This window comes from Aquila chrysaetos, chromosome 8, assembly GCF_900496995.4.
Source record: "Aquila chrysaetos chrysaetos chromosome 8, bAquChr1.4, whole genome shotgun sequence".
Lineage (NCBI taxonomy): Eukaryota > Metazoa > Chordata > Aves > Accipitriformes > Accipitridae > Aquila > Aquila chrysaetos.
This window is the reverse complement of record NC_044011.1, coordinates 21827637-21844370: the sequence shown is the minus strand read 5'-3', so window position 1 is coordinate 21844370 and position 16734 is coordinate 21827637. Positions and strand designations below refer to the sequence as shown.

Sequence of the window (16734 nt, the reverse complement as noted above, 5' to 3'; positions counted from 1 at the left end):
TGTGGCCCCGTGGAGAGAGCAGCCCACGCTGGAACAGGTTTTCTGGCAGGAACTTGTGACCCCGTGGGGGACCCACGCTGGAGCAGTTTGTGAAGAACTGCAGCCTGTGGGAAGGACCCACGTTGGAGAAGTTCATGGAGAACTGTGTCCCATGGGAGGGACCCCACACTAGAGCAGGGGATGAGTGAGGAGTCCTCCCTCTGAGGAGGAAGGAGCGGCAGAAACAACGTGTGATAAAATGACTGCAACCCCCATTCCCCATCCCCCTGCGCTGCTGGGTTAGAAAGAGGGAGAGAATCCGGGAGGTGAAGTTGTGCCCAGGAAGAGCGAGGGGTTGGGGGAAGGTGTTTTGAGATTTGTTTTTTTCTTTCATTACCCTACTCTGGTTGACTGGCAATAAATTAAGTTAATTTTCCCCAAGTTGAGTCTGTTTTGCCCATGACAATAATTGGTTGAGTGATTTCTCCCTGTCCTTATCTTGACTCACGAGCCTTTTGTTATATTTTCACTCCCCTGTCCAGCTTGGGGGGGGGGGGGGGGGGGGGATAGAACGGCTTTGGTGGGCACCTGGTGTCCAGCCAGGGTCAACCCATCACAAGTGCCCAACAACCTGAAGGGACACACAACATTTGCAGATGCTTCTGAAGTCTGACACTAGATCCTTGGTTTAAGAGGTACTAAGAAATTTCTGAGAGAGTTCCCTTCCAAAATGAAAAGACACTTTCTAATTCAAAATTCCCACGGCAAAATGCTCCTGTAGGCCAAACTTGTAGTTAAATGATGAACTTGGGAAAGAACAGAAAAAACATACAAAAGGAGTCCAAAACAATAGTTCTGAAGAGAAGAAACTGCTGGTCACATAAAGCAATTGAAGTAGGAGGGAGAGACTACTGTATTCAGGGCTTTGCAGATTAGTTCAGTCTCTCACAGCAAGAATTCCACCTTCACGTTTGTCAGTCACAACAGAATGGCCACAAACCCTAACCCCCCTGGATCTATGAATGCTCGGGTAACACAGGAGATAACTTGCTCCACCTCATCACACTGCAGATACTGAGCAAAAGGGAGCTGATTCATAGGCTTTATGCTTACCAAGACTCACCTTCCTTAATAACCTCTTCTGCAGTCACTGCATGGACTTCCCTCACCATTGCTCCCCGCTGCCCCTGTAAATATCAGAGACCGCAGCAGCAGACAAAAAACCATGGGGAGCTTTGATAGAAGAGGGCAAGATTGCTAAGCGCAAGGCCAAGCTGGCTATTCTGTATGGATTTCATAGCAGTTGTCAAGTTTAGATAGAGAATGAGGCAAATGTGTATTTTGAAAGTGGAGCAAAAGGGAAGGTCAAACTGTTATGGACCAAGAGAGGAATGGGAGAATGTGATAAAGTTCAGTAATCACTAAATTCAGAAAAAAACATTGAGAAGACATAACTTTAGAAGCATAAAATCGCAAGTCACTTAAGCTCCAGTTTTAGACAAAAGACAACTTTTAAAACAGAAGTATGGGATTTGCACAGTAATTTCTTACAATTGTGCAAATAAGACTCAGCAGTAAGAGGGAATCCATCTGCCAGTCTACTCTGTAAGTGAGCACGGAAATATGGGGGACACAGGACATACAAGGGACATATTCAACAGTCTAATTGATAGGATTTTTGTTTTATACATCAGGATCATTAGACAAAAGATGAAGTGAAGGCAGCTATTGTAAGCAGGGGATCATAATAAATTTGCAAATAAGGGACTCTAAGTACTCTGGCAGGAAAAACGTAAGCTCTATTTTAATTAATTTCATATCATACAATTTATTTAAATTGTCTAATATGGTCAGTTCTTAACAAAAAAGTTAGTCTGCAACACAAAATGCCACTACCACAGACATCTATGATATAACAGAAATTTTATTTTATAAACTCTTGTGAGCAAAACAGACTTCATATGGAGACGCTAAGGAGGGATTTAATGTTTAACATATGGAATTTAGATTATATGCTAGCAGATCTCTCTACAAGGTCTTTTTTATCTCAGAACACAACTCCCCCATATTATGGGCATTTAACAGACAGCCTGTAGTTTACTTACAGCACAACAAGGCTTCACAAACATAAAAGTTCATCTACTGACCCAAAATAAATTAGAATACTGTTTGCACATGGAATACAGAGTTGCATCAGCAAACTGCAAGGAAAACTAAGGCAACTATACCATTCTAATAAAACAGTATTAGCTACCATTACATACAGTCAGTTATATATAAACACACTTTCAAGAAGTTTACCCTTCCTCGTTATTTACACTGGAGTGCAAACAGACCACACACCTCAGCTGCCACACTAATAATTATTTTTCTTTCACACACACTTCTTTCCTGCATTGCCCAGGTTTCAAACACACTGCTCCATAGCAATAAAGGCCTTCTTTTGGTTCTGTGCTTCTCATAAAAGCATTACATCCACAAGTTTGGCTTCTGGGAAACTAGGGAGAAGGAAGAGGCAATTTTACAAAGCCTGCAACACCTGAACTTCAATAGCATAGGAGAGACATGTTCTAGAACACATTACAGCACCTTACAGCAGTTTCAAAGTAGACCTGCCACTTGTACACACTATGAAGTTTCCTCAGAAGTCTCCATCAGTTAAATAAGAACTCTCACTTTCCACGCTGGTACCTGTTTAACTTCATCAGTTCTTATAAGGCTAGATTTTGCATTTGGCTTCAGACTGCAACGTCCAACCTGGGAAGCAGCAACACAGTTAAAACAAAATTATACCCAAGACAATTGAATGAGAAGACATTTACAATAAAGACAGTTTGGAAAAGTTCTTGCACTTCTCTTAACATAGGAAGAATAAAATGGTAAGCCTGTGCAATTGCTTTAAGTACATTTATTCTTGAAAACACTCAAGGGTAAACTAGAGGCTTGACTACAAGCTCTTAAGATTATTCTGCTTTAACCAGAAAAAGCCCATCTTTCTGTATCTACTTCTGAATATGCTGGCCTTAAGCAGTCTCTCTTCCAGCACTTTATAATGCAGCTGTTAGATCCTGGAATGAAAGCTCTTCTATAGACAAGCTGTCTCAGGAACTGACTTTGATCTTTGTGTCGAGAATCAGGTATGTCAGCTATGCAATGCAATGGTCTGCAACATTCAAAATACAAGCCTGGCTGTTTTTAACAAGTTCCTTATTTTTCCTTTGGGGGAAAAAAAAAAAAGGCAACAGGGAAATTTATTAAGACTGCACCAGAGCTGTTGACTCATTACGGTCTGTAAAATATATGCTACATTTCACTTGCAGAATCATTGTGGCAACTGAAATTAAAAAAAAATTTTAAAATCATGATAGCTGGAAATAGAAACACACACCTTGGCTTTCCTTATGTTTTCAGCCAAGCAGCTAGCCACACATATAAGCGGCTGACTTCAAAGAATGTCTGGCTTGCCATATGTTTTGCATTATTATTTCCCTCCATTAGGCTAACAAATGCCACAGTCCAAATCTTTATCTCACTCTTAAGATACAAAGATAGAATTGCTAAGCAGAGACACAGTTTAAATTACTGCCACCTATTTCCATCTATCTCATCTAAGCTGTTCTGAGGTTTGTGGAGGTCTTTAACAAATAACCAACAGTACTTCTGGACTGTTGAAGTAGCTTGCACAGGCTGCTCTACAGAAACCAGCGCTCAGAACTACCTTAGTCTGATTGCTCTGTCTACCACGCTTTTCTTGTTCATAGCAAAACCTGTATTTTTCATGGGCTTTGCAACAGCATTCAGAATCACATCTCATTCTGGTTAAAAATGCAAACTGTGTGAAAATGATGCTACCTCAAAGAAAACTATTACAGCCAGTGCTTTCATTTTCATTTCTGAACACATAGCATGTGTTAGTCAGACTTCTCTGTACCTTCCCAGCATCTTTATTTGTAAAATTAGTCAATAAGTAGTTAGTATTACCAACTAGAAACACAGTTTCTAGTCATGGATACTTGCCAGTTACCATCAAGCAGATGTCCATAGTTCAATCAACTATGAGCTGAATTTTTAAAGTCTGTCTTCTAAGTTTTTCCTCTTGGCACATCTAGAAGTGTATTTACCAGTCTAAATTCACCCAAAATAATTAATCTTTGAGATTCTGTGCCTCGATTATACTTGAAAAAAGAAACTCCCTAGGCTGATGGCTTAAAAACATTGTAGAGAAGTTGTAGACTCATGAAAACCCTGCAACTATCCACAAAAACAGCAGTTACTTCAAGAACATAAAAACAAATTCTTATATAAAAACATACCAGTGGGATCTCTGGACTAGAAAATGGGGAGCTATCAAAAGATCGGTTTTCTTTGTCCACGGAATCATCATCTTCATCATTTTTATATGCAAATTTCTGCTTTAGTGCATGAGTTAGTAGAGCAACTGGATCCCAATCTGAACTTCGCCTCTTTTGAGGTCTAGAAAGAGGAGTACCTCCAGGTGACCTACAAAAAAAAAGAAAATTATTGTCTCCTGCCCCTAATCCTGTACTGAGTGATCCACAATCTAGAGACACAACTTCTGTATACACCCTATCCTATAAATCCCTGATTACACAAAAAATGCTGCTAATGTTATTTGACAGCAATTCACCAGATCAGACTAATACAAGTACACCCAACAACTTGTCAGACAGATTCTTAACTTGAAGCTGTTCAATAAAGAAAAATGGCAGTAAATCAACACAAAGCATTAAAGCATTGCAAATAAATAATGAGCTAAAAAAAGACAAAATATGCAGTTTTCATAGCAGGTTTCATTTATAAGTTATATTAAGGTATGTTAGTGGGAGATTCCCATTAACATATTTCATAACCATTGTGAACATAATTGGATTTAAACTTCATTAATTTTAAATTCAGAACAGCATGCCTTCCTATGGTGTCAAGAGAAAGAACAAACTTACAAAATTCGTCAGAGCAATTATATTCAAAGAGAACAGCCACTTTGTTCAAGTCAAATATGCAGCCAGGTGACCATAAAGCACCATTTATAAACCACACTTAAGTTTCATTATAAAAAAAAAATTATCATCAGATTGGGCACAAAGGCTTCAAAGACAGTTTTTCCCTCCAAGCGAGCACCTGAGCATCCAAATATGAAAATTTCATAGGCAAAAATTACAAAACAGAGTTTGTATTTTAATTTAGAAAAACTGTTCTTATCAAATTAAAAATCAAAAGATAGCAAAGAGATGTAAGATCAAAACAGCACCTGCACCCCAAAACCTAACATAAATGTGGAAGTTAGTGACTAGCCCAAGAAAAGAAATCATCAGAAAGACTTCCTAACCATCAAGATATTGGGGAAAAAAAAAAAATTCTAGAGGTATTCCAACTTCTGTTAGTAAAGTGCTATCTCCAGGCCAATGAATTGTACCTATTAATGCACACTGACAGCACTGAGTTCAAAGTCTGGCAGTTACAGTTGATGTCATTTAACACGAAACCTGAAAGGACTGAGTTCACCCTTCCTATAAAACCAAGCTGTTAGAGCACTTCCCCTACGTGCAAGCTAGTGTTCGGGTGGTAGAAACTGGGATCTTCAGGCTCTCAACTTCTGAGAACAGAGGTCTTCCCTTTACAGTGCACACATTAACTGCTGTCAGACTGCTGCCTGAAAGATTATAGCAATTTTGATCATCATTACTACCTCCAACAATATAAATTCATTATTCACTTAAGTTCTACCTTCAGAAGACAGGTAGATGCCTAAATCCAGAAAGGCATTTCGGATGCACGGCTACCACTTCCTACTAATTATGCCTCTGCTCAACATGATGGTTGCTAAAACTGTCAACCCGAACATTTCACTTTCTTCACTCACTGTACATGGAATTATATGGAAGAAAACATATATAAGGAAACATACAGGTTTATCTAAGTGCACTTTATATTTGCTTTATTTACTGTGAAAATGTCATCAAAAGTGTAAAGATATGCTTTAGAGTTGCATATAGATAATTTGCCCAACACTTGTGCTAGTTATTTTCAGGGATAAAGCTCACAGTTAAGAAAATGCTGAAATAAGAATGCATTAAGTTTTGGTAAGTGACATTCTTCCCACATCAAGAGCTCCAAATATTCATTACAGACTCAGTTGTTCTTATATACTTTTTCAACTCAAGAATTTCAGAAAAGACATCTGACAACCGCTATTACACCTAGCATAGCAAAGCAACACTGACCTGAAGAGGTATTGCAGTCTTTAGTAATGCATTTTTGTAACATGTCAACTGTGCTTACCATCAAACCAGTACACCATTAAAAATACTTATAATCCAACTGCAATATTGAATCAAATTTATGAAACATTTTCAATAAAAGATACAGCATGTATTTTCTTTAATGCTACAAAGCTAGGACCAGGATACTTTGGGTACGCTAACAGTAGTTTTCCAATGTTTCCCCAAGGATTTGTCTTTTCACAGTGAATCCAAAAACTTGATTTGTTCAGATCAGTTTTCTGTGACTGTGTAGGCAACTTTGTAAGAAATCTCCAAATAGCAACACAGACACCAACCTGAGATTTGTATACTAAAGCAAGAGACTAGTTTTAAATGCTGTGATACTCAGCATGTTTTAAATGCATCCAAAAGCCATGTCACAAGTATCTTACATTCCAAGCTGTGAACTTAGAAGGTGCCAACTTAAGTTTGTCAGCAGCTGTTCATTAAATGATGTTTCACATTGGTGTTCTTTGGTGCTACTTAAATCCTGTGATGCTTATGTAGTCCTGGCTTACTCAGATACACATTCAATTCAACCTACCTCTCAATAGCTCGCAACTGAACTCTGTTTAGGTCTTTCAAAACATCCATCATATTAGGAATGTTCTTTGTGCTCTGGTGATCAGCACTATCAGCTGCAGTTGAACCACTGTTTCTTGCTGCACGACGTTGTTTTATAAGTTCAATTGCTGAATTACTAGCATCAACACCAGATGGTAGACCAGAAGGAAGTGGAGGAGGCGAGGGAATTACAAAGTGATTGTGAGAGACGGACAATGGCGTAGAAGTCATGGCTGGCACTGGGTAAAATCCATCTGGAGTGCTGAATGTTTTAAAGGCTTCTGGATGCAGTTATAAAAGAAAAATAGTGATTTTATTTTTAGTTAGTATACCTTCAATTAACAATATTAAGCAACATATAGGATGACTCAGCTTTAAGTCAAGATAACACAGCCCTCTTAAAGCACTTTCTTACATACCTCATGCATTATACCACAGAAGAATCATATTTAAAACAAAGAACATTTTTTTATTTCAAAGCCACAGATTCAGAACTCATGGAATAATGAATCTGAGGTGTCTTATGCTGCTCTGATTTTCCCCATTTGTGTCTTCAATCTAAGCACTAGATAAATCAGCAAAGCAGCACTCCAACAGCAAAGCAGCATGCTACTACATACAGTTCATTCTCAATGGTCTGAAGGTTAGAATAACCCACATGAGGCAAAGGCAAAAGCAAAGGTAACCACAAAACACGTAAAATGGACTACAACACAGAGCACAATGGAGAAGAGACAAAAGAAGAGCCAACAGAACAGCTAACTGTATCACAGAGGTGCCTCACAATAGCACACAAAGGTAACTACCTTGCACCAGCCCAAGTATTTCAACAACCACAGTGGAGTTAGTCTGCAAGTAAGATAATCAAGACCTCAAAACTTTTAAAGGGGAAGAAAAAGTCACAAGATAGTTGGTCTCCAATATGAACTTCTACCTTTGATACTCTAGTGACACACCTATTTGCTGCATTTGTTTTTGTTAAAGCCTGAATCTGACTGACTTAGAATACTTTTTCTATCCATTATTTTGATAACTTGTCAGAAAGAGCACAAAACCCCAACAGGTTAATTAATAGTCTATAACTTTTTTAAACAGTAACTGGTAGCCTATAGATAGTGTTGTTAGCAAGCTCCTTCACAAACATGGAAATGAGTATAAAGATCACTTAGAATCAACTGCATTCGAAACTGGGAAACAGGCCACAAAATAGAACGGGGAGGGGGCAGTGAGAGGAGAGGTGCCAAATACTAAAAAGAGAAACAAAATACTACATTCTATACATTTAGTGGGTGTAACTTCAGTTAGAGAAGTTCTCTATCAATATCAGATATGGCAAGCTGTGAACAGGAACTCTACAGCAAAAAAAGGAAAACTGGTTTGCTTCAAACCAGAAGGGCTTACGTGATGGTATGCTTCCCAAAGTCTGCGCTGAAACAATTGCAGCAATCTGAGCACGAAGAAAGGTTAGCTCATCTTCAAGTGCAGAAATTTTCTGGAGTGCTGCTTGATCAAAATGACTATCTTTTTGTGTACTGTGTTTTGGAACACCTTGCATTGAATCTGTAGATGGATGTAGGTCACAATAAGCTGTACTTTTTTCTTTTTTCCATAATTCAGTCCTAGAAAGCAAAAAAACACAGTTTCAAAAGGCTGAGCCAACACTGGAAATGTCAAAACTTACTCACTCTCTGCTCAAGCAAGTTATCATCATTCAGCAAGACATAAATTTGCAAACTATTTAAAAAAACTTTAAACTTTTAACTACTCATAACCTTAAAAATATTTTAAGTCTCCCTCTGCTCAAGTACGATGCAGATCCTTAAAAAGGCATCATAAAAAATAGTCAGATAATTTACTCAGGGATAGATTATACATCATAAGGTCATAATGTAGGATTGAGCTGTTATTATTCAAAAACTATTAGACTGACACCATAAAGGTGTATCTCCCTCCTCCCTACCTGAAACAGTAAATATGAAAGGCAGGGAGAGTCAAATAATAGTGATCTCCTAATTAGGCTTCACACATTTTAGTAATTTATCAAACTCTACAAGATAAACGCTGCAAGCAGCAAAGGAGTTACAATCTTTCAGAACATATATTGGAGAATAATAATAAATTTTAATACACACTTAGAGTAAGAACCTCATCCTCTGTAAGCTACATATGAACACAGACTGCATTAGAAAATTGTGCTACAAGTCTCAGGTTTTAATTTTAAAAATTGTTTCAAGTCTGTGCCTGCAGAAATAACCTTAAAATATAAAATGAGTGCAAATTATTAAACAAAGAAAGAGATTAAATTTACTTTCTTTATTTAAGATGTACTAAGTTTTGACTGAAACAAACCCAAACCTTTTCCCTTATATTAATCATCCTTTTACTTCAAATCAGACCTGCAGCATTGCTTTCTGATTTGCCAAAAACCCTTGCTCTTCACAGTGGCTCAGAAGAAAAAGATATTAATTAAAATACTTGCTCTTGAAAAACATCCCAGAGAGCCAGAAGAGAAGGAGAAAGAATGAAAACAACAAAGGAATGAACTTTTATGGCTCTGTGAATCAGACTGACTGAAGAACAGTACAAGCAAAACACAACAGGCCACAGTTCCTTTTAACAATATTCTTACTCTTCCAGTATTTTACAGCTGCTGCAAAAAAACCTTCCATAATTCAACAGTAACAACTCAGGAATCACATGATGAAGCACAACTTTATCAAAACTTCTCTAATAAAAAGTGTGTTATCTCACCAGATTCTTGCAGTTTTGTTACCAGCAAACAGCACAAGGATCACAGACAAACAGGTGCTAATATGAAGTAGAATTACATTGTTTGATACAGATGTAGTACAAGACAATACGAGTGTCCAAATTTTAATTTTGGTTCTGGCTGAGTCATGCTCTGATTTTGAACACATCCTTTAGAGGAACAGTAAGCCAACTTTCTATTTCTTCTCTAGTCAGGGGCAGAAAAGACTTGTATACTATTTGTGTCTGCAAATTCCTGGATAATTTGTCATTTCACAGTACTACTTTATAATTGTAAAAATATTTTCCTTTAGCACTCTGTAAAAGCTGGAAAAAATTATAAAAACTATATTCAAGGTAATTTTTTTAAAATAAATTATATTTTTCTTTCCATCAAAGCAACCATCAAGGTTTACACACATAGCACTGCAGTAATCAATGTCAAAAAGAGACATTTAAGTATTTTTTTCTTGTTCTCACCTTTATAACATTTAACAAAATGCTTGTAAACTAAAATGATAAGAATAATCTTATTGTATGTTGCAATTGCAAGTTCTCCTTAAACTCCCTCTCTCACAAAGTACTTTGTGAATGAAAACAAATTACCAGTAATGCATCTGATACACTATTACGTGGAAAAAAGAGGGTACTCAATTTCAGAAATCTTTCAGCTAAGAATACTATACGTAGTAAGAATTCCCAGGTAAGCAGGAACTGCTTCCCTAAAAAAACCAAAATGTTTCCAGGGTTGGTTTAGCTGGAACCCTGAAAGGGCTAGGAAAAAAAGAAAAAAAAAAAACCCAAACACAAAACCACACAACACAAAGAAGAGAAGACATAAGTTACTTTTATTACTCCTTTTTATGCATATATTCTACTTTTACGTACCGAAGCCTAGTAAATGCTTGTCCCTCATCATTTGCCACCCACAGGACATCAGCAAGTGATGGAGCTACAGGCATTGGAGCGGTGCTTTGCTCATTATTACCCAACGGACCTGGGTCTTGAACAAGCTAAAAACAAACAAACAAACAAACAAAAAGTATGAAGAAAAAGCAGATTCAGCACATACTAAAGGTTCTGCCTTGGCAAAAGGAACTTTTAAACAGTGTGGTAAGCAAGTTGAAAACAGTGAGCATAAGGGATGCAACACAAGAGTTACACAAGCTAAGAAGAACAGGAAAGCTATTACTACATTAAGAAACTAGAAAACTTAAATAGTTGAAGCATATGTATAATAATACATCACTTACTTTAAAATAAGGTCTGGGGTAGGGCTCTAAGGAAAGAATTGTCCCAAGTCTACGGACAACACTTCGAGTAGATCCATATTCCTTTTTTTGGCAAACAGATACAACCTAAAAATCAGAATACCTTTTAATCTGAGAAGCAAAATCAAAGCCATCTGTTCTTACAATCAAAGTTATTAAATAATTTAAAGTTATATGTTATTAAATATAATGCAGTTAGGTTAACCTAATTTTACAATGCTCTTCTCAAGCTGAAAGTCCAAAGAGGCCTCCGCTGTTTTAACAGACTGTTTCCAAAACACTGCCAAGGTACAGCCTGTACCCAGTATATTTTAGAGCAGCATAAAGGCCAACAAGGAATGTAGCAGCTACATCACGTAGCTAGCAATATTCTGAGATACTGACAAAAGAAAAAGCGCGTATTTGAGTAAACATCTGCATCTATATAAGTCTTGGGGAAAAAAAATCAGTAAAGAATTGAAATAAGTTTAATGTACCTTGACCTGATACTTCTTTATGACTGCATATAACTGCTGGAAACGCCTTCTCGACGAGACTGCTGAAGGAAGACACGTTCTGATTGTATGACTGATACTGCTGCCAAATACACGAGTTTCCAAAAATATGACCTGTCAAAAAAAAAAAAAAAAAAAAAAAAAAAACCACACCACCAAACCAGGAACTCCCTTCAGTAAAACCAGAACATAACCAGGATAACTCAAACTACTACTCCTAGAGATAATTTAGCAGTTTCACATAAACAAACCGAGAACTTCCTCAGAACTAAAGATGCAGCAGTGCCTCGCTATTGACACCCATCGCTGAAGACCTGCCCAGAAACTCACGCTCTAACACCGGATCCTGACACTGCACTAGTTAACCTTTTCGGTTTCCCATACAACACCTTTCCCAGGACTCTGAAAACACGGGATTAAGTGCAACTTGGGAATCGTTATCTAGCCTTTCATTTAAAACAGCTGAAGTTGCTGATTATTTTTTTTCCCTCCCCTGTTCAGAGAAAAAAGAACCACTTGAATGGCTGTATCAGAACAGTGACCCCACCAAATCCCACATGCGGGCAGCGTGTCTCATTATACCAATCGAGCTTTCCCATACCGACAAACCCAACCGTACCCAAGGAGCAAAGCCCGTCCTACCGCAAGCGCGCGGCGGCTCCGCGGTGACGACCCTTCCTCCCCTTCACCGCAACGGCTGCAGACAGGACGCCCCGCACTAGCGGGTCTCCAGGCGCCGCCCGGCAGGAGACAGCCCCCGCCCCGGCCCCGGGTCTCACCTGGTCGGGCGGCCAGCCGAAGTACTCCAGCACCCGCCTGAGGAGAGCCAGCACCAGCGCCATGGCTGCCGCGCCCGCTGCAGGGCGGAAGGGAGAGGTCGCCGCCCCCCGCGCAGGCAGGGACACCGCGCCGAGCGACGGCCGGCCCCCGCGGCGCTCCCCCCTCACCGGCAGACAGCCAGCCGGTGCCCCCTCTCTTCCCCGGGAGCCCGCACAGCTCCTCTTATCCGCCGCCGGCGCCCCGAGCCCCCGCCTCAGGCTTCGGCCGACGGGCGCACAAGCCGCCCCGCAGCCCGGCCAGGCCGCCCGGGCTGCCAGCACCAATCAGGAGTAGGGGCGGGACAGAAAGGCTACCGCGCCAATAGGAAGTAGCCAGTGCTTAGCGCGGAGCCAGTAAGGGAGGGAGGGCGGAGCGCGCTCGCGGGGGGTGTCGGGAGTGGGGCACGTTCGAATGCCGCCGCCCGGGCAGCCGGGCGCCGTGCCGTGCTCGCCGCCCGCCAGAGCGCCGCCGGGCCGGGCCGCTGCCTGCTGGGGGTCCCAGCCCGCCCCCTCCTCCGTGGCAGACTGACGAGCGCCGTCGGGCTGTGCTGCGTGGGGAGGGCAGCTTCACACGCCAGAATGATGCGAGTTATCCTGCTCGTGAGAAAACGTAACTTCAGGGTGTGCAACAGCAGAAGAGGGTACACATCAACAGACGAGATGCACAACTGAATTGACGCTGAGGAGCTAAACGGAAATGAGGTGGTTTAGGTCCTCTCTGCAGTAAATGTCTAACTAGTTCGTTCAGAGAACTCAAAAACAAGATAGCAGCAGCGTTCCCATACACAGAGTATCCTCAAAACGCTAACTACTTGATACCATCTGACCAAACTGAGCTCACTTCAAAATAAGAAATCCAGCTTTGGAGACTGTACTTGCTCTTTTATCTTGCTTGTCAAGATTTCTGCTGTTTTGCTTAAGAAACTTTGAAAACTTCAAGAAAGGCCGTAGCGTAACAAAGAAAGACAGTGCTTCTACTCAGAGAAGAAACTCCTCCAGCTATGCAGTTAGTGCTACCTCCTCCTAAGTACAAGTTCTTTCAATGACCTAATTGTACTGTTCCCAGTAACACTGATTTCACCAAAGCTCTCAAGAAATTAAGATAAATTGGATTATTAGACATTTTCTTTATTCACATTTACAGGTGTGTCCCAGCAGCCGCTCCTAAACAAACAAAATCCTAGAACTGCAACACTTAGTTGCAATGCAAGTGTTACTGCCTTTTCTTATAGTTACTGGTATCCATAACTTGTCATGTGGATTGATTCTCTAAGACCAAACACAAAGGAATTATAGTACCAGCAACACAAGCTGTAGTAACTGCATAAAGCTGGTTTAGGGGCCTAGGAGGGTTTAAGCTTGAGGAGAGGAAGGGTAGGACTTCTTAATGGGTATTTTTAAACACTGTACAACAGTACTTGCCTTAACAAAATGTACTTCTCACCCACTTCTCACTCAACACCTTCGGAAAGGTCAGCAGGATCAGATGGGAACAACTGCATGCAGTTCTACCACAAAGCTAGGAAGAGCCAGAGTCTCAAAAGCAACAGCAAAACTGAAGCAATTTAGTCTGACTGCACCACCACCACCACCAACACCCTGCTTCAGAACTGGAGGCGCCAGCTGGGAACTCATACAGAAACGCTTCAAGTCAGCAAGTACAACTCTGAGCAATACAGATGGGACCTGCAGGACCTCCTTAAACAAAAGGATTTCATGAGAGGCCAGCTTTAAGGAACAAGGATAAGTGACATGGGGCTTAAGACTAAATGCTGCAGCCTTTACCTCCGGAGGTAAATCAAAGCTAGGTAACAGCTCTTCTTCTGAAGCACCAGCACAGCAAAACTAATGCAGGAAAGCTTTAATTCCATGTGGCTGCCCACTGTTACAGTAATGCTACTGATTGTTCCTGGGAAGTAAGAGTATGTGAGATTTAATTCCAAACCAAGAAATTGAATGAGTGCAGAGTCTAGACTAACACTATAGCTACTGGATTCTGGGTTTTGGTTTGGGGGTTTTTTTGCCTAGTGAAATGAATGTTCAGCTTTCTCTGAACTGCAGGGATTACTTCAAACTTCATAAGCACACCACACAGAGATGAAGCGGATACCAAAACTGCTTCATTGCTGGAGAGCAATGAGTCAGAAGGAATTACTGAACTCAAAATGTAGTTAATTCTACACCAGTAGAATGCTTGGATTTTTTCCCCTGCAGATCCATCAATGATGGTCTTTACCTTCTAAGAAAGAAATGCAAAATGCACTGAACTTCCATTCACAACAGTCATAAAACTACTTCAGTAGCACCAAATGAAAACTTCAAAATGTTTTTTCTTATCCTGACAGTGAAAATTCACTATTCATGTTGAATGACTAGTAAGAGTTGAAACATTAGTTTTGGATTAAAAAAAAAAAAAAAATTTCAATTCCCACTTTGTTTCTTATAGATCTCTGATAGACTGCAACTTGCACCTTCAGCTAGATTATCTTAATTCAAGCAGGTTTTTTAAATAAATAAATTTATGGCTGTCACCTTGTGTTCTGTAATCAACAAATGACATTTTTAATAAACTGCACTGAAATTAAGGATAACAAAAAAAAGGATTTTTATGATCTAACCTACAGACAGGTCTGTACGATCAAATGCCATTATCAAATCAATCTCTACCATATTTCCTTGGATATTCAACTGAAGCAGAAAACTTAAATCTGCCTCATCATGCAGGAACTATTTTGCCTTATGACACAAGACCACAACAATCCACTTTCAACTTGACCTAGATAATACAGGTTATCTGTTCTAAGGTTATGACAGTTCAAGTATATCTTGGTCCTCTTCATTAGTTTCAGACTGATGTTAAATTTCACTTCATTAGGACAGACTTTGACACTGCTGCCAAGTTTGTTTTGTTTCTTTTCTTGCTTATTCTGATCAAGTATACACAAAGTCTGTGTGAGCTTTGCTAAAAGTCCAAGGAATAATCAGTTTTACATTTCAAACAGCTATTAAAAGATGCACTGTGCATGTAAAGCAGATCTTGCAACAACAGTATAGTTTACCTGAACTTCCTAAAACTTAAGGCAGGAATGACCCTTTAGTAGCTACTACTGGAGGGCAAGTATTATTCCTATTCCCCTTTCTACACAGATGCTGGCGAACAGTACAATCTGAAATACAGTTTCCTCAACTACAGTTAAGATTAGTGACAGTACTATGTTTTTCTGCCTTCTAGTGTTTAATTTGGATAGGGCAGATGGTTAACTACTCCCTAACAGTAAAGCCAGTAAGAGAGCATAACATCATATATGTATTTAATACAAACACCTCTACCAAAGCTTCTTCCCCCCCCCCCCCCCGCTATTTTTTTAAAGGCAGTATGCCATTCCAAGGGGCAAACTAAGAACAACTACACTTTTAACTCCATATAACATTAAGATTTACTGTACCTATAGCTGGTTGAGAAAGAAAACCTAAGTAGTCTTGTTGTATCAGAATGTCCTTGTTCTGTTAATTCAAGTATATTACCGTCATCCTTAACGTTCTGTAGGCTAAAAGCGTACCTACCACTAAACTAAGTTTGTGGGTTTGTTGGTTTTGTTTAAATAAAAGCCCAAACAATTGTAGACTAACTTCTGCTCTTTGGCTAGAAAAATACTAGAAGCACAACTATTTAGAAATCGGTGGCAAAGAAAGTAAGACTCATTTCTCACACCTTTTGCTAACTTAATTTTTACCACTGAGTTCTAACCTCAAATTTACACATTCTATAGAAGTGGAATACTAAAGAAAGGTGCTTCCAGGGCACTGCAATGGAATTCAGATTTTATAGAAACATTTAGTATATCTGAAGTATCTTTACTGATTCAGGTTTTAACATATCTTGCTTTACTTTTTCAGGGATTTTTGTCATGGTTTTGCTGGGTGTCGTGTGTGTGTGTGTCCCCCGTTTCACTTAAGGCTGCAAATGTGATAGAAGATGCAAAGACTCTTGTCAGATTACATACCTGGAGGGGCAAGTCCACATAAAGAAATTAAAGAGGCAGTTTTAACAAACTGGAATAAAAATTAATAAAGCAGCTAGATTTATACTGCCACCAATTTCTTAACGGAAGTGTTCTGTTGATGGTTAAGCTATCAACAGAAATCTGAAACTATAATCGCTAGTAGCCTTGAAAATGCCACTTGTACTTCATACTTTATGGACAGCACACTTTCCCTGCAATGAGTTTAAACCCTAGGTTTATAAAAACTTTAAAATTACACTAAGTTACCCTTGACAAAAGAAGCATCTTTTAATAACAAAGCAAATCACTAGGTATCCATAATACATGACTGGTCTGTTCTAGACACAAGCTACAGGAATTAAGCTAGTTGTAGGTAGTTCTGCCCTAACTACAGAGACAGGGGAGGGAACTCCAGTTTTCAGATCTGTTTAAAAGTTTCTAGCAGCAGTGAATTGAAATAGGTTGCTAAAACTCACATTCCAGAAGGGAAATAATACACTTCAAACTCAGCTTAGTATTTATATACATATGTATTTCTTAGGCTACTAAAAAAGAGTGACAGTTTCACTCTCGAA

General features: G+C 39.5%; 1 protein-coding gene across 2 annotated transcripts; it reads right to left on the bottom strand.

Moving 5' to 3' along the window:
- Positions 1 to 1787: 1787 nt before the first annotated feature.
- On the bottom strand, positions 1788 to 12419 carry MTFR2 (mitochondrial fission regulator 2). Of its 2 annotated transcripts, XM_030021280.2 has the most exons (9): positions 12224 to 12419; positions 12117 to 12192; positions 11320 to 11451; positions 10826 to 10930; positions 10461 to 10585; positions 8226 to 8443; positions 6805 to 7105; positions 4293 to 4479; positions 1788 to 2736 (listed from the first exon to the last, which is right to left on the bottom strand). In XM_030021280.2, the coding sequence occupies exons 2-9, from the start codon at positions 12177 to 12179 to the stop codon at positions 2638 to 2640; spliced, it is 1230 nt and encodes a 409-aa protein (XP_029877140.1). In that variant the 5' UTR covers positions 12180 to 12192; positions 12224 to 12419; the 3' UTR covers positions 1788 to 2637. The 2 variants fall into 2 exon arrangements, with proteins under 2 accessions (XP_029877140.1, XP_029877139.1); XM_030021279.2 differs by having other exon boundaries at positions 12117 to 12419.
- Positions 12420 to 16734: the final 4315 nt, after the last annotated feature.

Coding starts and splice junctions, on each gene's coding strand:
- MTFR2 (XM_030021279.2), bottom strand. CDS start 12,179: ATGGCGCTGGTGCTGGCTCTCCTCAGGCGGGTGCTGGAGTACTTCGGC. Junction 10,586..10,825: donor ACCCCAGACCTTATTTTAAA/GTAAGTGATGTA, acceptor GTTTGTTTTTAG/CTTGTTCAAGACCCAGGTCC. Junction 2,737..4,292: donor CTAGTCCAGAGATCCCACTG/GTATGTTTTTAT, acceptor GCTGCTTCCCAG/GTTGGACGTTGCAGTCTGAA.